Consider the following 21,908-nt stretch of genomic DNA (forward strand, 5'->3'; position numbering starts at 1 on the left):
TTGAAACTTTGTAATTATTTCAAATTAATTACATCGAATTCAATTACATATCGAATTAATTTGTTGTACTGATTTACGTCAATATAGAAGTAACGATCTTTAAAGTAAAATTTTATGAGATAATAGGAAATTTTTGCAATAACGAAAAAAATAAATCCAATGAACGCTAAAGACACGTTATCTTTTTTTTCATTAGTTCTTAAGAAGAAGATAACCTGACCTTAGCATTTACCGTATCTGAATAAACGGTATTGCAAAAATTTCCTGATTTCTCGTCCGAAATCTTTTATGTCAATCTTGTATATATAGGCTCTAAGAAATGTCCTCTTCCGCAATCCATTCGAGGAATTTTCAGTAGCCATCAGTTGAAAAGATCATGGCAGACGAACATACCTTTGCGTATTCGATTTGCTCAAAAGCTCAAATCGTTTCGAAACCACCTCTCTAGTCCTTGATGCTATAACGAGGCATCGCACGGCTGACTCTCATGCCGTTTCGTTACCTGCCATGCGAGCGAATCGTCGTAAGCCGTAAGTAACCGACCGCTGAGGAGATTACAGTACAAGCGTGCGTTGAACTCTCGCGGGAGAGATAGCCGCCTCCTTCCTGCTTCTCGGCGATGCGAATGTCGACCTTAAGCTTCCGATGCGCGAAGGTCACGCCGTGATGGAGATCATCGAACTCGGCCTGTTCGGACTGTCCGGCGATCGTGAATAGAACGTTCGATATGTCCATGATCGGGGAAACTCTTCTAACACAAGAAATAGAAATCCTTGACGCCATGAGCGATTCACACTCATCTCAAGAACGATTAAATTCTCCTCCTAGATTAGAATCTACCTCTCTCGTCTTAAATGGAATTTCAAAATAAGGACTTTGCACTCCAAGATAATTCCATAAGTAATAATTTAATGTTAAATGTTTCAATTCTTTATCAATTTTATCATCGTTATAGTTCTATCGCGTTTTTAGGTATACAATGTTTATACAGTTTTCCTGTAAACGCAGTTTTTTTAAAATCGTAAGCTTTAATTTAACTCTTATCGTACTAGTATGGGTCATTACTGAACGATTTCTGTTCGTACAAGTTTCTTTGAGTCTTTCGGTAATTATAAATTATACTACATTTTATTATTTTCCAAAATGAAGTGCTAATATTTATTCTAGGAAGTTGAAAGTATGTTGGTGAATTTTTGGAGATTTTTTAAATCATTCTGAATAAGGTGAAAAGAACGAACCGATTCTAGTGGCCAGTTTTATTCCCCGTTTGTATGGATGAGGCACCAAATTGTAGCTAGTACGGAGTTAACTTGGAAAAGGAAGTCTTGAATACAAAGGTATAATTCTTACGATTGTATAGTATCTGCCGAAAAAGAGAAACGAACTTTCACTTAAGCTCTCAAGAGCGCAGGTATAGTGCCGTGAACATTTTTCATGTCTTCTTTTCTATAAGTAACAAACTAATGCCTAAATTCTGAAAAAAGGTCCTCATTCTGCTTCTTCTATTATGACGCATTGCAAAAACTGAAATTCTGACGTATAATAGAATTTATGCGCTTTTTACGCTTTCACCGGTATTATCTTTAAAGATATCAGAAGGCTTACAAAACATTGGCATTAGCAATGGATGAACACGGCGATAATCCGCAAATCTTCTGGTATCTTTGAATCTATGTTTGTTGACAGTATTTTCTAAAATATTGTCGTCGTTTGAAATCTGAATTTGAGATATGATTTTGATATTTTTCGCTTTATCGTGGAAGAGTGACATTCTCGACAAGCAATGAACTTATTCAGCTTTTTTTGCACAATAATGATAAAAAAAAAATCAGTGTTAATATGATAGAAGATAAATTACCCATATAATGTCCTCGATATGTTGTAGAAGGAAAAGAGATTGAAATTCAATTAAGAAATTCTAACCAGTAATATTATATTTTGTCTTTCGAGATGGAGAAATTCTAACAAATAGAATTTCTCATGATTTCACTTGGAATTGATTTGCTACGATGATTGAAGCTCCGAGTTTTAATTAACATAAACGTATATATTTCTTTTGCCCACATTTTTTAAAATACACAAGTATCATTCTAATATCCACGAATTTGAGATTACATTTTAGTAGAAGGAAGATGTCTCACGGTTGACAAAAACTTGTTCATTTTTTTATAATAAAACGAAAAACTCAATATTATTTTAATAGTAAGTAAATTATCGATATATAAAACTGTTCTGTACACGCAGATTTTCTTATATATCAGGATTTTAGTTTTTGTAATGAACTACAATACAGAAGTAAAATAAGGATCTCTTTTCAGAACTTCCTCGATGTATTTCAGAGCGAGGAAGATTGAAATTCAATTATGAATTTCTAGTCAGCAATATTGTATTCTTTCGAGATTGAAAAGTTCTTTCGATAGAACTTATCTATCCTCTTGCAATTGGTTTACAAATCTCTTTTGCTTGCATTTTTTTTAAATTCGAGATAATAGAGTGTTTTCTATTTGATGAAACAAATCGACATAAGCATTATTCTGTCTTTTTTGACAACGAATAACAAAGACACTTGTGTCGCTCATAATTTTAATACATAATTCTTGTCATGAGATTCTTGTATCGCCTCAATTTTGATAACAAAAGTCATAAAGAAAGTTGTTTCGATGTGACGATTAAATTCTCAGATATGTTTTATTTCTCGACGATCATTATAGATGTTTACACGCGTCCGATTTTAATTGATCCCTTTCTCCTATTACTTTGTATAAAATATTCTTTTTTCTTTTCTCAGTTTACACTTTCCTTTCTACTTTAATCAGTCGTTCAGAATCTCATCCTTAGGCGTGGTAGAAATATCACCGATTCATCAACTAGGCGTAACTTTGACTGACACTGTTTCTCTCGTACAAGAGTATTCATAATCACGGTAGATGAGAATCCTAAGTAAAGTTCGTCATTAGGAAATACTAGACGAATAAATTTGGCCGCCGGCTACCGCTCGTTCGCCAAGGTCGTAACGCTGACATCAGAGATCTTTGACTTCTTCTGAGGTCTCAACCTTCTTATGTCTTTCTTCCTTATCTTCTTTTCCTTGTCTTCTCTTTTCTTCGCGATCAACCGTTCCAAGTTCTTTCTCTTTTTCTATCCGTTAATTTTATATTCAATTGTGTATTTAAGCTGAGCTAAACAATGTCCACGAGGAAGGTCTCGGACTTCATGGGCGACATTTCTTTTATTTAACGTTTCGTGACGGGAACAAACATTTCTGAATCCATTATTCCCAATCCTTAATTTTGATGCATATTAATGTAAAGTCCCGTGGCGAGAGAGAGAGAGAGAGACAGAGAGAGAGAGAGAGAGAGAGAGAGAGAGAGAGAGAGAGAGAGAAAAAGATGTGTTGGAACCGTTACCGACAAAGGCAGGCGGAAAGAAAAATGCTTCGTCCTTCGAAATAACAAAAGTCACGCCTCTACCGTTAAAGTCATTTGTGTATTCTTTAAGGGAATTGCGCAAGCAGGCCGAGGATCATTCGATTCGACCCTGGATCTCCACGCCGTTCCCCGACTCCGCTTTGTCCCCCTTTGCACTACCGTATGCTGGTACTTGTAGTACTTCGCCTTCAAGGCCGATTTCGGCCGTAGTCGAGAGAACTTTGTTCTGCTGAGAGCTTTTCATGGACTCGACATTAACATATAAACGAACAAATGTACGTTTCATGATGAACGTTTCTCTCGAGAGATGAACGTAGATTCAAATAGACACGTTCGACTTGCAACAATGACAATTTATTTCTTATGCAGATAAAGGAGGAATACTAATTGAATGTACGCGAAGCGACTCGTAAACACAGTCAGATAGCCGCAGCATGATTTAATCACGTTGACGTTTATTATGTCAAGCTGATAATCCATAATCACCGGATGTGTCTTCACTAAGCTAAGAGTTCAACTGCTTGGATGGTTTAGCCAACTCAAGTACAAAGAGAAGTCGGCTGAATTTTTTAAGAGGAGACTTCCTGGCTCTCGCGTTAGGAGAGAAATTTATTTTTGTTGTAAGAGGTTGTTCCCTATTTAGCCAACTCTTGATCAGCCAATTTTGGGATATCAATCTTAAAATATCGGAACACAACAAAAATATCGGGATTTTTTTATATTAATATATGTTGAACAAAAATACTTTGTAATATTAATCAAACTAATTATATATAACTAGATATGTAAAATATTTATTTATTAATATAATCAAACAATAACCTACCTATTATTGTAAGTTAATCATTGATTAGCTTGAAAGAGACCCTTTCTGTTTCTATTAATGTAGATTAACTTCAATCTCGATCCAACTAATCTCTTCATCTTTTTCTAGTTCTAAGAGTTAGAGAAAGCTGAGGATTACGTTGAAGTAAAATCAGAAACGGGCACTAATATTTTTTTCGTATATTAACAAATTTTAGATTAATTTACGTTATAATAAATCAAGGCAAATAGCGCCAGGTTTTTTTCGACACCTTTATAGAGAGCTGAAAATCGGGATGTACAAAATTCGAGAAAATTAGCCATTCTATTCCGATTGCTCATTTCTTTTCAGAAGTTATGGAAATTCTTTCCGAGTTATTTCTCGTTTATAAATATTTGACGTAGGGTTCGTTTCTCCCCCCCCCCCCCCAGTGATGACCCCCAGTGACTGATGATTTTTTGTCTAAAACTATGCAGAGTGGACGCCCACGATGACTCGTAGACGTGGATGCCATGGATGTGTTTTGTAGGCATACATTTTAGCGTAGTTAGATTAAGCTAGTTTCCACCGGGATAGACTCTGACGTGGTATCGCATTTGAAGGTCTTATGTGCACAGGTGAAGGTGGTTAAATTCAGCTACATGTGGACGATAAATAACTTCAGCTTTTGTCGCGAAGAGATGGGGGAGGTGCTCAAGTCGTCCACGTTCTCCGCCGGGGCCAACGACAAGTTGAAATGGTAAGAGCCATTGATGATTCTAACGAGATTCGCGGGAATGGATGGAAATAAAAAGAAAGAGAAAAAAAAAGAAAAAAAATTGTTTAAGATTCTTTGCATTGCATACGAGCCGAAGCGAGATTTAACGTGTATCGAACATGGGTTTCATGTTGAATTGCGCGATGGCGATTAGCAGGGACATTTGCATCTATTGACACGTTTATTTGGCGTTAAATGGACGGGGTTTGAGCAACACGCGAATAATAATTACGGTCCGTACAATTCGCGTCGAGTTGATTTTGCAAAGTAAAGTAACGCACTCGATTGTAAATCGCGGCCTTTGTTTGTCGATCCCGTGCATGATTGACCGATCTCGAATCTCGCCTTGAGCCAGCATGCTTCTTCATGTAGAAAAACAGAAGTGTCGGAAGTCTTAGAAATGCGAACCGCGTTTAGCGCCTAAATGAACGGTGAGAATATGAGCCATTGTCTCTCTCATCAGCCGTTCCGTATTACATTCCTGGCTTTATTTTCCTCCATTCGCGTCTGGTACCGCATATTCGTAGAAAAACGCGTCTTTCTCGCTGGGACGGGACACCACCAATCTACGATCGGCTTTTAAATTGAATCAAGACTTTGGGGAAAAATAAATTTCGAGAGATGTAATTCGCGTATGGGGACAAAACGAGAATCGCCCTCGTGGCGGCAGCGGTCGTGTCAATTGATGCGCTAATTGGTTTCTAGGTGTCTGAGAGTGAATCCTAAGGGCCTGGATGAAGAGAGCAAAGACTACCTGTCGCTGTATCTCCTTCTCGTTTCGTGCAACAAATCCGAAGTCAGAGCAAAGTTCAAATTTTCTATTCTTAATGCCAAAAGAGAAGAAACCAAAGCAATGGGTAAGTCGGCAAAAAGGAAACGTTTACGTGCGCAATTAATGTATCAACGTGTGTATACGTGCGGATGCAATGCAGGGTATTTTAAAGATTTTCGTCGGCTTGCTGCCACACAATTAAAAATGCTACGATTTGACGACGACGAAAGTCGGCTTTCAGCTGCGCTGGCAGTCCGCGCGTAGCGATAAGTCGGATAACGTGATTGAAGAGACGCGACTTGAACGAGATTTTTTTTGTTTTATTCTTGCAGAGAGCCAGCGTGCTTACAGGTTCGTCCAGGGTAAAGATTGGGGTTTCAAAAAGTTCATCAGGAGAGACTTTCTTTTGGACGAGGCCAACGGATTGCTACCAGATGACAAACTCACGATATTCTGTGAGGTATATACCTTTGTATGTCAATTGTCACTATTCGCTCTCATTACTCGCGCATATATCGTCAGCCGAGCCGAACACTTCTAACTTCATTATTTCCACAGGTTAGCGTGGTAGCGGACAGTGTAAACATCTCTGGACAGAGTAATACGATACAATTTAAAGTACCAGAATGCCGGCTGCCCGATGATCTCGGGCTTCTGTTCGAGAACCAAAAATTTAGCGACGTAACCCTCACTGTCTGCGGAAGGGAGTTTCAAGCCCACAAAGCAATTCTGGCAGGTTGGTTTCGATTAAATAATTCGAAATAATTTGGCGATTCGAAATAATTTGGCTTGATTTCGTTATGCATAAATGTACAATTAGATAAGAAGAATATTTTCCAATTAAAGACAGAAAAATACTAATGTATCACATATATACATTATTGATTAACTTGAACATATCAGAAGCTTAATATAATTGGTATTTTTCTCATCACTTAAAGGTTTATTTATCCCGTTTTTTAACTTTAATAACATGTAAACTAATAACATGTGTTTCATCTAATGACAAAACTTGAATAATTTTGCAATTGCGATTTGCAGCGCGAAGTCCTGTCTTTTCGGCAATGTTCGAACACGAGATGGAAGAGAGAAAGAAAAATCATGTCGATATCACTGATGTGGACCACGAAGTTCTGAGAGAAATGTTGCGATTTATTTATACTGGTAAAGCAGCAAATCTGGAGAAGATGGCGGACGATCTATTAGCCGCGGCAGACAAGTACGCGTTGGAAAGGCTGAAGGTAATGTGCGAGGAAGCACTTTGCACAAATTTAGCCATTGACAATGCAGCTGAAATCCTTATACTTGCCGATCTCCATAGCGCCGATCAATTAAAGGCACAAGCGATAGACTTCATTAATACGTAAGTACTGCAGAAGAGAAGTATATTTGCGAAACACGTTACGTCGACTCATCGGTTAAAAAGATAATTTTGCTCTCCCAACGATCAAAATTATATTCTTTGGCTGTATGGGTGAACTTGTGATACGGGACTTGTAATATTAATCCATACGGCTGTTGTTGCAGACACGCGACGGACGTGATGGATACCGTGGGTTTCAAGTCCATGGTAAACTCCCATCCACATCTGATAGCAGAAGCTTTCCGGGCTTTGGCGACTCAGCAGATCCCACCGATCGGACCGCCCAGAAAACGGGTGAAACAGAGCTGAAAGCAGTCACCACTGACCCCGGGCACAACCTCCACATCGCCCCCACCACTTTTGCATCCCTCTTGAACCTTTGTGTACAGTGATATAATGAAGTATAGTAGTGCTAAATAAATGTTTCCTAGTGCGCCATTCTCTGGTCTAAAAGAAAAATCGACGACGAGAACCGACGCGAAGATCAACCGACGGAGTTTCGATCGAGATCGATGGAAGGAGAAAGAGAATTGTCTTGTCCGTTCGGTCAATCGAGGGCGAGTTTAAAGAAAAGCGCTCCTACACATACTCGGACTCTTATGTTCAAGTAAGTGTCGGTAGTGAAAACGTGACGCGACCATCATCAGCGTGCTGCTCGTTTCTTTTTTGTGCAACGAGAAGAATGAAATGTCTAAAAGTCTACGTATCCACATCCACACATCCTCATCAACAAATGATACTTCTCGGCTGGCCTGAGCGCGAGTCGATTTAATAACACAGCAACAATAACAGTAGCAGCAGCATTATAGTCGCATTGCGCTCGTTTTCTTCGATGCCAATACCGATGCCAATCGATCTTGGCGACACGTTGGAACGTGTCATCAGGGTTATCATCGTTATCATGGACTAGCTTTTGTTCTGTTATTATCGAACGAATGTATCGGAAGCAAATGGTCGCGCGAGATGTTAAAAACACCCAGTATATAGCCTGAGAGGACCAAGGAAAGACGAGAAGCTTCTTTCCACGTGACTCGCCGTCACGATTGCCGTAACAACGCGCAATGCACGAAGGAAGTTGTGATAGACGTCGGTCAGACGATTTAAACATTTTGTTCCTTTGTCGAAAGAAAGAAAGCACGAGAAGAAAAAATGGATCAAACAAATATCTCATAGCACCGTACGCTCGACGTGTCGAGTATGGAGAGAATTAGATACTTTGTTTGTTTTTACCGACAGTAGTGATCTTTTTAGTTCTAGCGCGTCTCAAACTCTTCCAAGACGGAGAAATCATTCTAGTTAGTGTTCTTTTTTTATGATCTCTTTCTCTGAACCACAATTATTATTATATTATTATTACTATTAATGCTACGCAATCTGTGCCCTATGTATTTTTGTATATTTTTGTCTACAGATAGAGAAACTCATCTCTCCCCCCTTTCCTTTTTGCCACGATAAATCCTCCTATTCCCCGTTTCCTCGGTCCCACCTCCCCTTCCTCCTCTCTCAATAGGCACAGTTTGTCTTGTTTTCTGGAGTATTGCATACTGTAAGTGAAGTGATAGGATCGAATTATTATTATTATTATTATTATTATTATTATTATTAATGATTATGTTATTAAATTTAGGGTTGTCCATAATTTATCGGATCTACGTTGAATATATCATGAGGATGTTTGTCCGTGCATACTGGATTGCATTATTTTAGAGATGTGATTATGATCCGCATTTCGAAGTTGGCACGTTATTACGTATTGAATAATAAATATGAATGAGAAGATTGAAGAAAGAAAAAGACATATTAAAAAAAACATTATGTAAAATAGAAACGTTAGTCAATTATAGCGCGAGTGTTAATCGCTCTTTTCTGATTTTGTGTTGTTAATTTTGATCTGCAAAATTGCGTGTAGTCAATGAACTGAATTATGGGCAACCGCAAAGGCGAAAATAATAATCGTTTAGTACCGTGTACTGGCTTCCTGATCCTCCGATCTTTTAGCTTTACCGAAAGCCGAGTTTTAAATATGTGGAATACTTATTACCATTTACACACATCATTAATGATGACAATTAATGCCATACATGTTCTGTGATAAGACCACTTGTAATTACTGCAATTGTATAATCGATCCTTTCTAGAGACAGACTCCCCAAACCTCTCCCCTTTGACGATCCTGGCAGCCAGTGAATTTACTTGTTATATAAAATACATACGATAGGCGACAGTCGTTATCCGGACAGTCCCAAACCTAGCGTCACTATCGATTTTAAGATTTTTACACTGTACATATCTGCTGTGTATTTTATAAGAACAGAACAAACTCACGTACAAGGATCCCATACTTTTACAAAAACCGTACAATAATCAATATGTATAATTTATTTCAATTTCACAGACTGCGCTAAACTCATGTTCCTTGAAAAACACTATGCTTTAACTTTAAATGTAACATAACGCCGAAAAATTGATGTAGATTAGAAGATGCGCATTCGTTGTAGTGCTGTCGAATGACACGTTGTGTATCGCGTTAAAGATCAAAGATTGAATCGATGGAAATATAGTTAGAAGAATTTTCCACTGTTTTTCTACGTCGATCTTTTTATTTGAGTCTTAGAATAATAAGGACTTAAATAAGAGAAAGGAACAACAAAAGTATATATTAGACACAAAAACGTATAGTAGCAATTTAAGGAACATACTTTGGCCGTGCTGATTCATATTTTTAAAATGGTCTGCGACCATTCTCCAATTTCATATCTATCTTTGGGACTGTGCGGCGATTTTTCTTTTGTGAAACACATAACGTTGAATGTCATTTCCTAGAGAAAACAAAAGACGAAAAAAAAACGGAAAAAAATTATGCGAAGACATATAAAGCTAATTTCGAAACAATAATTCGTAAAATAACAGATATAGAAAAACGATACACACAACACATACAGATGTAGGCGCAATTCCGTACGAAAATCCGCAGCAGGAATAATACGAGTATGACTGGATATAATTTGATAAACTATTAAGTACAAGTAAGACAAGTGTTACCTCATCATGATGAAAGCTGGCGCGTGTCGGTGATCGAGATCACCACCGCCACTAGCTACTACCGCACGCCCGCTCTCTGACCACACACACACACACACACACACACACACACACACACACACACACACACACACACAATACATCCGTTGTACATTGCATTTAAAAATTCGAAGCGTTCTTGTGTGAAAAAAATTAATGGTTGCGGTAGTGGCTGATCCGCGAGAAATGTTACGCGCGCCGCTCATTGAACCCAGCTCATACACGCAGACATTCATTTTCCATTTTACTTTAAGTCATTGCACCACATCAAATAAATGACATTTTCATTATATAACAATGGAGTGTAATTTTTCATTACCTCTCCATTATCGCCACGTTATTACTCTCGGATTTCTCGAAGATTATAAGAATATCGAGTTCGCGATATTATATGGACAATTCAGAAAAAAAATCTAGAAAATATTTTGGTACATTTATAATTAGTTCGATCGTTATCAAGTTGAAGTGATGACAGCTTTTTTTTTTTTTAAATAAATTTATAGATTACATTTTATTCAGATAGTATACAAATGTACACGCAGCTAATAAATTATTTGTGTCTGTGAGAGCATCGTTACATGTGCTGAACAATAGGAGACAAGGAAGGAGGCTCGTTGGAATTTTGATGAAGAATCTTTTCTTGCAATTTCGGCGTTCCTGGATACGACGGTGGAGCTTCCGACATGGACATCTGCAAACAGAAAAATTTTATTATTATTCAAAAAATATCTTAACGTTTGTCTATGATTATATCGTAGTAAGTTGGCAAATATACACATATTCTTATCATAATCAATAGACTAAAAATGTTAATTTATATACTCTGTTGTAGGGAGACGTGTAAAGAGGAGGAGCATTGTCGGAATACGTGTTGGTGGACGAAGCATTATGAACAGCTTCGTTATATGAAGGAGGTCTCTCCTGACCTTCGATGGTGCTGCAATATGTCCTCAGGTCACCTTCCTCGTGCACGACATGTCTTCTGTGCATTCGCGTTGATGCTTGGATTGGTCTATAAATAATGAAAATGAATTTAAAGATCATTATAAGTCTAATAAAAAAACTAATTTCGGGAAATCTTTTTTTGAGAAATTTTACTGAAAGAGCTGAGAAGTTCAATATATACGTACAATAAACTTACAAAAGCCTATAAAAATATGTAGTCTATATTAAAAAATTCTCGAAAATAACTTTCTTTATTAGACTTTTGAAGTTCCTTAAAGTGTCTTGAATTATTTGCTTCTTTGAGTTTTTATCTCAAAGAGATAAAATCGATGAAAATTGTGAACACTTATAAGTAAAAAGTATTTACTTGAAAGAATAACTTTTTAAAAATCTGTCAATTTAGTTTTTAATTAAAAAATTTTAATTTTGGATAAAATAAATGTCGGAAGAACGCGTAAAAATGCAATTACTCTCTTTAATTTCTCTTTGTAAAATTTAAAGATTATATTCTGTAATCCTTAACAATATTATTATTAAATTGATTGTCAATAAAGAATTTTTCTTATTCCATAAGAAACAAATAGTGATAAAGTTATTCTAAATTTAGCAACAGCTAATATTGAGTTTACGAATGTTACTATTTTATTGTTAATGAATAATATCATTTATTATTTAGAAAAGAAAAAATTATATTCACTAACAACAATCGTTCAATTATTAAAAATTACAAAAATAAGATCCTAAGAAAAAAAAACAAGATTTGAAAGTGACAGTGTATTTGTCATGAAATGTTATTAAATTTGGTATATTCGTATTTGTTTGGAATAGCGAATAATAGAGAAAATTAGAAAAATAAATGTATTGGATGTCTTCGTACTTGTAGCACATTTTACAGTAAAATGCGACCAAGCCAAAGATGCCTAATCCAAACAGCATTGCAATTCCAATCTGTGTCATTATTATTAATTGTGGCTGCTCATGCCTGAAATAAATATTGATTGTTAATTAGATCTTAATCTACTGAGAAAAATAAGGTATTATATTAAAATAATTTAGCTATTGCTAGACAAGCAACCAATTCTTTCGATTTCTTACCAACACGTAGCGCAGTTTGCGCAGATACAACATGGAACATTGGAACAGCAAATTACACAGTTGTCTGTAAATTTTAAAGAAAGAAAAATAGAAACATTTTTTAAAGAATGCGACTATAAAAATATTATTTAATGTATTTAGTGTAATAAAGTAAAAAAAAGCAAATAGTATTTATTATTTACCAACAACATTTACTTGAAATGAGATATTTGAGATTTCAATAGTTCATGGTTAAATAAATTCTTCTATTTTTTTATTTCTTAACAATATAAAACAAAATAATAAAAATAAAATAAAAAGCATGTTTTATAGATAGATAAAAATATAAATAATTCATTTCTCTATGAAGAGGTTTCAAAGTAAATTTACTGAAAAATTTACTGAAATTTCACTGAAAGTGAATTTTTCAACAAAAATGCTGAAAAATTGCTGAATTTAAACTGAAATTATTTCGAAAACATTTATACATATTTTGCTAAACATTTGTTGAAATCAATGTGCAAAAATGCATAATATGTGCATATGTAATATACGTATATACAATTATTTATTTTATTTTGAATGACACCTTAAAATTTGTATTTTATATATAAAGTGTTATATGCCATTGAACGAAAATATATTTTTAGCGTTTAACGATGAAGTACGTGTGCGTGCGTGTGTGTGTGTGTATGTGTGTATGTGTGCGCGCGTGTATGTGTGTGTGTGTGTGTATAAAATAATTGAAAATATTTTGATATTACCAATATATTCAAAGCAGATGCATGATGAGTGTTGTTGGATTTCACATTGCGTACAGTTATTAATATTATATATATATCTTGCAGAAATCTCGGAATATGTATCTATATCTGTTAAAATAGATCTTTTACAATATAAAAAGTATATTCCATAAATAAAAGTTTTACGCTTATTAGTGTTACCAGTAGTGTTTTATGCTTATTAATATGACTTTAAAATGTGAAAATATTTAAATATAAAAAAATTAAAAACTGTATTGATTACATGAACACATAATTCAAATATAATGTCACATACCTGAGCTCTTAGTCAAATTTATTGTAACACAAAAGCATAAATATCCAAACAAGAATAAGTTCATGATGTCATATCTATTTATAAACAAACAAAATAATCACACGTCATCTAAATTTCACTTTCACTAACATAATTAGATCAATTGCACATTTTTAGTTGACATTATTTATATTAGTATAAAGATGTAATAACGATTTACGCGAAAATAGTTTTGTAATAACGAGCAGGTTATTAAGGTAAACTGACATTCAATGCAAATGTACTTCTGACTCCTTATATCTCAAAACCTGTTATATATCCATAATAATCTTATCAATATGAATGTCTGATAACATTGATAATCAACAAGAAGGCACCAGACAAGAAGATATTTCTTCATATTGATAGCAGCTATAATTTTGATAATAATATGTCAGATGGATATATTATTTTTAATGAATTACTCTCATTACACATATAAATGCATATATTTATATATATATGTATATATATAATATATATATATAATTATTACAATACATTACCATTATTATCATTTACTTATAGAACTGCGCATTCATTTAGCAAGTAGGCAAGTATGAGAAAACAAAAATATATATAAGTATTACTTGGATATTTTATAACAAGTGTCAGTAAATAAGTGAAAAAGTCTCGGAACTTCCATAATTTAGCATATTTTACAATAAAATTCAGAGATATGATACCAGATCTCTCGAACAAGTTCTTTTGTACAATTTCAATTAGTTAATGTAATTAATGCTTCTACAATATCGCCTCTATGTTCCCTGAGAGTCTGTTCAGCCAAAATCCGACTGATCTCCATCTCTTTCATCTGAAAAAAAGACAACCGTAAGTTTTTTGATTGGTACGAATTTCCAAGGACTGAACACGTGGGGAAAGTACTCACGATCAAATCGACATCCTCCTTCTTAATAGACACTTTGAGCAACTCCTTCTCCTTCGCTTTTTTCTCCGCAGCTTCCTTGTCGCGACGGTCGCCGATTATGCTGAGAGCCTGTTAGACATTCTTTTTAATGCGAAAACCGAGTTAACTTTCAATTTAATTTGAAATAACATTTGAAATCGAGCAACGAGAGTGACGCGTGTGGGCTGAATTCTAGGTTACTCAGGACAAGCGAGTACTTACGCAGGAAAATCCATCAGACGACGAGATCTCTTTCTCCTCGGCATAATCAGTCACTTTTTCTAGATCCGCTGCACCGCTGTCATACTTGGCCGCCTTCTTCTGTGATTTTTCCTGCTGCACATCGTCCGAGTCTCCGTTCACATCGTCGTCCGCCATCTTCCATGCGAGGTTAACGTTAGTTAACGTGCGCTTTGCCGCTCCAGCCGTTCGTCGTATGTCAACAGACACGCATGGATGTCGTGGTCGATAGATATTCCAAACATCCAAACAGTTTCGATTAAACTCTAAGTTAATTCGAACGGTAGAATTATCTAAAAGCAAAATTTTTAAGCACAGTTCTCCCTAAGTTAATCTTGACTCTGTCAAAATAATAATTTTATTCACATTCAGTATAATAAAAATAATTATCTATATTGTAAAAAAAATTAATATTTTTGTCCATATATGTATATATATATAAAAATAATTATGTACAGAATTATTTATTATTATAATATGAATAAAATTATTGGATAAAATTATTAACTTTTTGTATACAGTCTTGGTCACAAATATTTTATATATGCATGATGTTGATAACCAATAAATAATAATGTACGTAAAAGAATTCCAAATAAATGAAAAAGAATATAAATGCTTAATATTTTTGATCAATATATATAAGCATAATCTATACATATATCTATACTGTATCTATTAATAAAATAATACAGGTATTAAATGAAAAATTATATCGCGATTAGAAAAATATGCTGATAGTCGATATTTAAAATAAGACTATTATATTAATAATTAATCCTTAATATATAGTATTTCGTTAATATGATTTTTTCGGGAATTTTCTTTTAGTTTGGAGCAAAAATTAAAAAATTGGGGACAACATCACACGGTGTTCTTAAGCGGTCACCCATCCAAGTACTAACCGTGCTCAACGTTACTTGACTTCAGTGATCAGACGAGAACTGGTACTTTAAACGTGATCTGAACGTTGCCCAATTACTAATGTTATTTGGAAACAGTTTTATTGAATAGGCCTGTTTTTGAACCTGAACTTTTACATTAGTTCATTTTTCTTCCTCTTCTTTCTTAGAGAGAAAACGAAAAAAGATAAACTGGTGCAAAAGTTCAATCAAATAGAACAGGCCTAATTTTAACTACGTTTACATGGCTCGATTTACGTCAAAATTATAATATCCGAGTGCATCTAAAATATCAATCATAAAATTTTATCTCTCCAGCGAGAATAGATTAAAATTTTTTTCTATCCGAATGCGTATTTTAAATAGCGAACACTTTTTTTTGGATTTAATGGGATTCAATTAGATTCAATTGGATGCAATTGAAAAACTGCATTTCCTATTCAAAATTTTGAAATGAATATTCACAATTGTGTGTGTGCAGAAAAAGCTAATATTATTTTTAGATAGGAAGACATAGAGGTATGCTCCATGCAATTTCTATAAATGCATTCAGAATTGAAAAGCATTCAGTTTAACATTTGGGAATCAATATTTCTGAAAATCTGAATCCATTTCAATTCATTTCAATCTATTCTCATTTGCTGGGCCTAGAAAAATGAAAAGTGAAAATTTTAACTATTGCAGTTAATGGAGAAATTTTTCACTTTTCACTTTTCTAGGAAAAAAGTTTCATTGATATCCAAGTTTAATTGATACCCAGATGCGTAATCATTCACTGAGCTCAATGATCTTTTTCACCTGATTGGCATTTTCTGTTAGATCCACGAAGTAAAAAAAAAGAACAAATCTAGCTAGAAATCGGTTCGAGATCTGAGATGAAGAAAAAATTGACCAATCGCATTGGTCAAGTGACCAAATTGTTCAAATGTGATTCGTTCATTCTTTTTTTGTCCGAAATCTCGGACTGATTTCTAGCATTGTGGACACAAAGGTGCAACATCGTTCACACTTGTTCTGACTTATTCGTAAGAGCGGGAAAATTATTAACAGTTGTTTATTGACAGCGACAGAAGCAGATATAAGGAAAAAGAAATGTACGTATATATCACTGTTGTTTAGTTGAGATGAGTGAAAAACTAAATAATTTGATTACCCAAAAAGATCAAGCACAGCTGCAAGAATTCGTGCGGGAAACCTCAACTGAGGAGGTAAGGAATGCAGTTCACGAATATAAAACACATTTTTTTTTTATTTATATACCAATTCTATATGAGATCAAGTTAAGATTCTTCTTAAGAATATTGATCTGAAACGGTGTTAGAAAGATAATTTATTTCAGCTCACGAAGATAATATCGAACGAAATTTGCAATGCAGACATTTCCAAAATACTGGATGAGATCCTGCAGGTGTGTTCTGAGTCGGAGAATTTGTTTGCCAAGAGAATAAAATTAGTGGAGTCTGCTCTGAAAGCTTTAGGCAAAGCCAAAGTTACAATTAATCATGCGAACGAGATTGTGAATCGAATAGTGTTGGACTTTCCCAAATATCCAAAACTACATCTGATCAAATTGGTTGACTTCTGTCTTGCTAGTATTCGCAACAATGATGATGAATTTAGGAGGTATATAATTACTTATATCTTTAGCATGATAGAAACAAAAGATATACATGGTATATTTCAGTTGGAAAGACTTATTACCTGTTTTGCTGGAAGTGTTGGAGGAAGAAAAATATATTACTTATATGAATGGTGAAGTTACTGGTTCCAAATACAAGTCTATTATCATTAATAATCTATGCAACAGTGAATGGGACACACAGATAATGCCATCGTTGGCGAGAATGTTTAGGTAACCGTTTTTGCAGTTCCTAATAAAATGTATGAATTAATGAACTGATAGCTTTATTATACTATATAGAGATATATCTTTGGAAAAGGAGGATCATGCTATGGTAATTACAGTATTCTGTACAAAACTACAAGATATACCACTTGATGAAGTACCTCCTTTTGTGCATCAGTCACTGAGATTATGTACTCGTCAGGATAATAAATATCTCTTAGAAGCCTTACGGAAGTATTTCACACTACGCTTCTTGCAAACTGAAAGTACTGACACTTTTGAATCTATAGGTAAGAAAACTAAAGCTATAATCTTAAATTTATTTGTGTAATGTAGTATATTGTATAATTATAATTTTATATAATAGTAATATGTAATAATATCATATAATTATATATTGTTAATTGATATAACTTCTTTTTGAATCTTAATCTTTAATTACTGAATTACAGATGTAGTAAATCCCAAGGAAGTTCGAGACGTTGAAAGTACAGTATTATACCATATATCTCAATCAGCTGAATTGAATCACCAACATATAAGAGATTACATTAAGTATTTTAAAAGTATATCGCACATTCCTGAAGCTATATTAGAACCTTTTATGCTTTCTGTACTGCTCACAGTTGCTTCTATTGATGAAAATCAGGTAATAATATTAATTTAATTTTTGCATATTTAGTTTAGCCTATATTTTTCTTTTTGAATCTTAACTTTTAATTACTGAATTACAGATGATGGTAAATCCCAAGAAAGTTTGAGACATTAAAAATATAGTACTATATAATATATTTCAAACGAATTGAATCAATACATAAAATTTTACATTAAGAGACATACGTATGATATAACACTGTATTTTCGAACTTTCTTGGGATTTATCACATCTGTAATTCAGTAATAAAAAATTAAAGTTCAAAAAGAAAAAAAATGTGTTGTTTGAAAAAATGTTTTATGTATAATTTAAAGATCATGATTCATAAAGAATTATGGGACTCGCATTTTAAATCATTTGAACTTTTTTCATGTTTTTAAAGTTATTCTCTAATTAAAAAAACTATATTAATTATACATATTTTTATGTTTATAATGTAATATAGTTGTATATTATAACAATATATAATTCTGTAATATTACTTAACTATAATATCATAGATTTTGGAAATGCTGCGAGCGATTATTAGTAAACGAAACGAAAATGACATTAAACAGAAACATAGTGCATGGTTGAGAAAATTAATTCCCGATTCTTGTAATGTAATGAATGTGATGGGAAACGTTATCGAGGCGAGGTAAATATGCAATAGATTACATGTATTATAAATACTTTAATATCAAATCTTTTAATATATATAACATTTTAATTATACAGTAACAGGGATCGTCACTTAGTATTGAAAGGACTCGTAGATCTCGCATTTGTTCTTATGGCTGTAGAGAATAAAACAAAAACGAATGTGCATCCTTTATGGCAAATTGGTACAAAGATACTTCAAAAAATCATGAGAAAGCATCATGAAACAGTTGCAACTATATTTCAAATGTTGATTGATAAGATAGTCGCGAGTAAATCATCTATTTCTCAATATACTGGTAGGATTTTTGTAAAAATACTCTGAATAGTTATTAATTATTTATTATATTTATTAATTAGCTAATTGTCGTAAATCTTATTATTCCTCATTTAATTATTGATAACTAATATTATTGTTCATTTGCAGATTGTTTAGCATATATGTGCCATAAATTAACGGTTCTAGTGTTAAACCATCAAGAATCTATAATAATGCTTTTTGATCAGATCTCGTCTGTACCCGGAGAGATTGCCATTTTTATTGTTTCTGCAATATTTCCATTGGTACAAGTTTCAGTCAGTATAAGAGAGCATTTGGTCTTGACTTTGAGACAGGCTCTCTACAGAAAGGGTACTTTTAATCGACAAATGGCAGTCAGTGGGATTTTGGAAATGTTGAGGAATGTGAAAATACACTCTATGAGCGGCCTCGCGATGAGTTCGAGTCAGTACGCCAATTCATCGTCGACTGGCACAAGTTCCACATCCATTTTGACTCAGGTTTTTTTTATTAATCATATCATCACGGTTAAACTTTTGTAACTGTAAAATGATTAATCATTCTTCATATTGTTTCATAGGTGACGTTAGAGAGAGGTACTCAAGCAAGAGGACTTACCTCAAGATATAATAGAACTTTATGTTACGATATTTTGGGTATTTTAAGAAGATGTTTTACTCACGAGTGCGAAGTTCGATTACACTTATACAATGGTATGAGATTAGAAAAAAAATTATATTGTATTGCTAAAAATATTAATATAACTAATTTTGAATTCAATTTATCTTTTAGGTTTATATGAAGCCGTATTGAAAAATATCGAGATCGCAGAATACGTATTAGAGATGTTATTACCACACTTTAAAACTTTTTTTGAGACGGATGAGAACGTCATGGTACCAGTTAAACTGGAATTATGTACAGCTGTACAAGGAGACCAAGTTATACTGCAGGAACCTCTGGCAGAATTGATACTTGTACTGCAAAAGATTTACATCAAATCGGCTCTAATAAAATCATCTTTTGTTGATGAATTAGCTGTTATCTTGGAATCTCTATGCAGGCGGATGCCACGGCTCGAAACAGAACACCTAAGTCTTGTGAGTTTAGAAAATTAGACTTAATAAAATTCAAGATTATTTGTAATTATATAAATGGATTTTTTAAATTGGATTTTTTAAATTTCAATAGGATGACAAGCTTGATTTAAGCAATACTAGCACCAAAGCTCAAGAAAAATTGCAGATTGTTCTGTTAACAATTAAAATTTATGAGGCTCTCATATCTTTTAGAATCAGCGCCTGGTCTGTAAACTGTACAGATACCGCACAAAATATTAAAAATCTGTTCAAAGGATATACGAAATTAGTTGAATTTACTAAGGTAATGTATGTTGCATATATTTATAATATAAATTTATTTATAACTATATGATTTTATTATTTTCAATTCCCTAGCACATACCAAAGGTTAAAAAGGGAGAAGGAAAAAATAAAAGGACACAAAATGACCCAAATAATACTACTGTAAAGAAAGCTAGCCGATCAAGTAGCATAAAATTACCACCCAGTATCATAGATTTGTTTATTGTACACAAAAGTTTGTCGCTCTTCTATTTGAAATCTGTTCCCTGGGCATCTGAGGATCAAGTTACCATGTTAATAGATAACCATGATTTTTATCATTACATTCTGCGAACATTGTTGCAAATTTTGCAAAATATTAAACTATTAATGGAGTACAATTTGCGGAAACATAAAGAACAGTATATGAAGACTTACTTTGAAATTGGAAAGTAAGTCTTTTATGTAGATACCTAACATCTCGCTGTTGCGAGATCTTATTTCATCGTGCATTTTTTAAGGCATTTTTTATGATTCGTACTGTAGACTAAATTTTTTCTGGCAGATTATTATACAATCACGTTATATTGGATTTAAACAAATTTCTCGATACAGATGAACAAGGGACTATATTAGCATTAGAATGTTTTAAAGAATTATGTTGTTTAATTTGCACCTATTCCTCTTCCGAATTGTCGCAGTTTCTTAATGTTATTATTCGTAAGTGTTTAAAATATTAGGATAAAATAGTGTTCCTTTTATAAAATAATGTAATATTCTTCTTGCAGCTAAGTCAATGCAAGCAGAAAATCTTAACTCACAATTGGAAAACATAATTGCTGCTGTACGTACGAGTTTCAGGACATTCTTTACCGAGGAAGAGAAACATGAGGAGAACTCTAAACAGATACTTGGCATATTATTGGATATTATATACCAACTGACGCAACAGATAAATTTTTGTCAAACAAATGGCGATGAAGTTAGTATCTTTTTATAACTATTTTTATTGAATAAAAATAGAAGACATAACGAAAGACTATTAAAAAATCTGTTACATAAGGTATTCGAATCGATGATGAAATTCACACAATTGGAAGATATGAATCCTCAAGCTTCTTTAACTATTTTCCAAATTCTGTTTTTGATAGAAGAGCGTCATAAGGAATATGGGGAATTGTTAATCGATATCTCTCTCGCATTATGTGAGAAAATAGGTACCGTCGACAAGGTATATAATGATATAATATACAATGTATAATGTATTGTTGACCAAAAATTTAAGAGCATTAATTAAAAATATATTATGTCAAATTAAATTGAATTTATTATATTTAACATTTTTGTTATTTTACGCATTATTTTTAATGAAATAAAAAATTATGAAATGTTTCAAAGTTTTACAGAAAATATTTTTTACAAAATGAACAACATTAAAGAATAGATACTTTTTTCATCTTTGTTCTTATATTAAATCATTTTTTTTTTAATTTAAATAAGTTAGCTATAAATTTTTTATTTTTTGGCAGGAGTCTTTTATCCATTTTCTAAAATAGGTCAGTTTTTTTTTTGAAAAAAGACTTCATGGTCGTGATCCATTTTCTCGAGATTGAATAAATGCTACGTTAATCTCGATCGTACTAAATAAAAAGCATATTTACTTTCAAATTGAAAAAAAATTGAAAAAAATTGTGTAAATGAATCGATAGTATTTTTTTTTTAATAGCGTTTTACTGAAATAAACTTAATTTTATATGTGATTTCAAACTTTTAGTCGGCAGTGTGTATATATAT

At 33.3% G+C, this 21,908-nt stretch overlaps 4 protein-coding genes across 13 annotated transcripts in view; 2 read left to right on the forward strand and 2 right to left on the reverse strand.

Moving 5' to 3' along the window:
* The window catches only part of LOC108688127 (protein roadkill), a 111,510-nt gene extending 102,890 nt beyond the window's left edge, over positions 1 to 8,620 (forward strand). For 5 of the 10 annotated variants that reach the window (XM_018194248.1, XM_018194249.1, XM_018194250.1 and 2 more), the window contains 6 exons: positions 4,836 to 4,972; positions 5,696 to 5,847; positions 6,095 to 6,234; positions 6,321 to 6,498; positions 6,804 to 7,125; positions 7,290 to 8,620. In XM_018194248.1, the coding sequence (XP_018049737.1) occupies positions 4,836 to 4,972; positions 5,696 to 5,847; positions 6,095 to 6,234; positions 6,321 to 6,498; positions 6,804 to 7,125; positions 7,290 to 7,434 (1,074 nt within the window). In that variant the 3' untranslated portion in view covers positions 7,435 to 8,620. The remainder of the gene's footprint in view (positions 1 to 4,835; positions 4,973 to 5,695; positions 5,848 to 6,094; positions 6,235 to 6,320; positions 6,499 to 6,803; positions 7,126 to 7,289) is intronic. The other 5 variants (XM_018194246.1, XM_018194243.1, XM_018194247.1 and 2 more) reach the window with 3 other exon arrangements.
* Positions 8,621 to 10,767: 2,147 nt separating this feature from the next.
* On the reverse strand, positions 10,768 to 13,356 carry LOC108688096. Its single transcript, XM_018194195.1, has 6 exons — positions 13,285 to 13,356; positions 12,990 to 13,097; positions 12,247 to 12,310; positions 12,029 to 12,133; positions 11,029 to 11,218; positions 10,768 to 10,897 (listed from the first exon to the last, which is right to left on the reverse strand). Exons 1-6 carry the CDS (start codon positions 13,346 to 13,348, stop codon positions 10,781 to 10,783), a joined length of 648 nt encoding a protein of 215 aa, XP_018049684.1. The 5' UTR covers positions 13,349 to 13,356; the 3' UTR covers positions 10,768 to 10,780.
* Positions 13,357 to 13,897: 541 nt separating this feature from the next.
* LOC108688097 (huntingtin-interacting protein K) lies at positions 13,898 to 14,737 on the reverse strand. The gene is made up of 3 exons (XM_018194197.1): positions 14,432 to 14,737; positions 14,192 to 14,299; positions 13,898 to 14,116 (listed from the first exon to the last, which is right to left on the reverse strand). The coding sequence occupies exons 1-3, from the start codon at positions 14,585 to 14,587 to the stop codon at positions 14,021 to 14,023; spliced, it is 360 nt and encodes a 119-aa protein (XP_018049686.1). The 5' UTR covers positions 14,588 to 14,737; the 3' UTR covers positions 13,898 to 14,020.
* Positions 14,738 to 16,475: 1,738 nt separating this feature from the next.
* LOC108688078 (Fanconi anemia group I protein) overlaps positions 16,476 to 21,908 on the forward strand; it is a 7,547-nt gene continuing 2,114 nt past the window's right edge. The window contains exons 1-15 of the mRNA XM_018194174.1: positions 16,476 to 16,559; positions 16,691 to 16,974; positions 17,036 to 17,203; positions 17,273 to 17,487; positions 17,650 to 17,846; positions 18,353 to 18,489; positions 18,570 to 18,790; positions 18,919 to 19,271; positions 19,352 to 19,484; positions 19,564 to 19,871; positions 19,963 to 20,154; positions 20,229 to 20,566; positions 20,680 to 20,834; positions 20,903 to 21,096; positions 21,178 to 21,345. Of these exons, the coding sequence (XP_018049663.1) occupies positions 16,476 to 16,559; positions 16,691 to 16,974; positions 17,036 to 17,203; positions 17,273 to 17,487; positions 17,650 to 17,846; positions 18,353 to 18,489; positions 18,570 to 18,790; positions 18,919 to 19,271; positions 19,352 to 19,484; positions 19,564 to 19,871; positions 19,963 to 20,154; positions 20,229 to 20,566; positions 20,680 to 20,834; positions 20,903 to 21,096; positions 21,178 to 21,345 (3,147 nt within the window). The remainder of the gene's footprint in view (positions 16,560 to 16,690; positions 16,975 to 17,035; positions 17,204 to 17,272; positions 17,488 to 17,649; positions 17,847 to 18,352; positions 18,490 to 18,569; positions 18,791 to 18,918; positions 19,272 to 19,351; positions 19,485 to 19,563; positions 19,872 to 19,962; positions 20,155 to 20,228; positions 20,567 to 20,679; positions 20,835 to 20,902; positions 21,097 to 21,177; positions 21,346 to 21,908) is intronic.

Source organism: Atta colombica, unplaced genomic scaffold (assembly GCF_001594045.1).
Source record: "Atta colombica isolate Treedump-2 unplaced genomic scaffold, Acol1.0 scaffold225, whole genome shotgun sequence".
In the NCBI taxonomy this organism is placed as follows: Eukaryota; Metazoa; Arthropoda; class Insecta; order Hymenoptera; family Formicidae; genus Atta; species Atta colombica.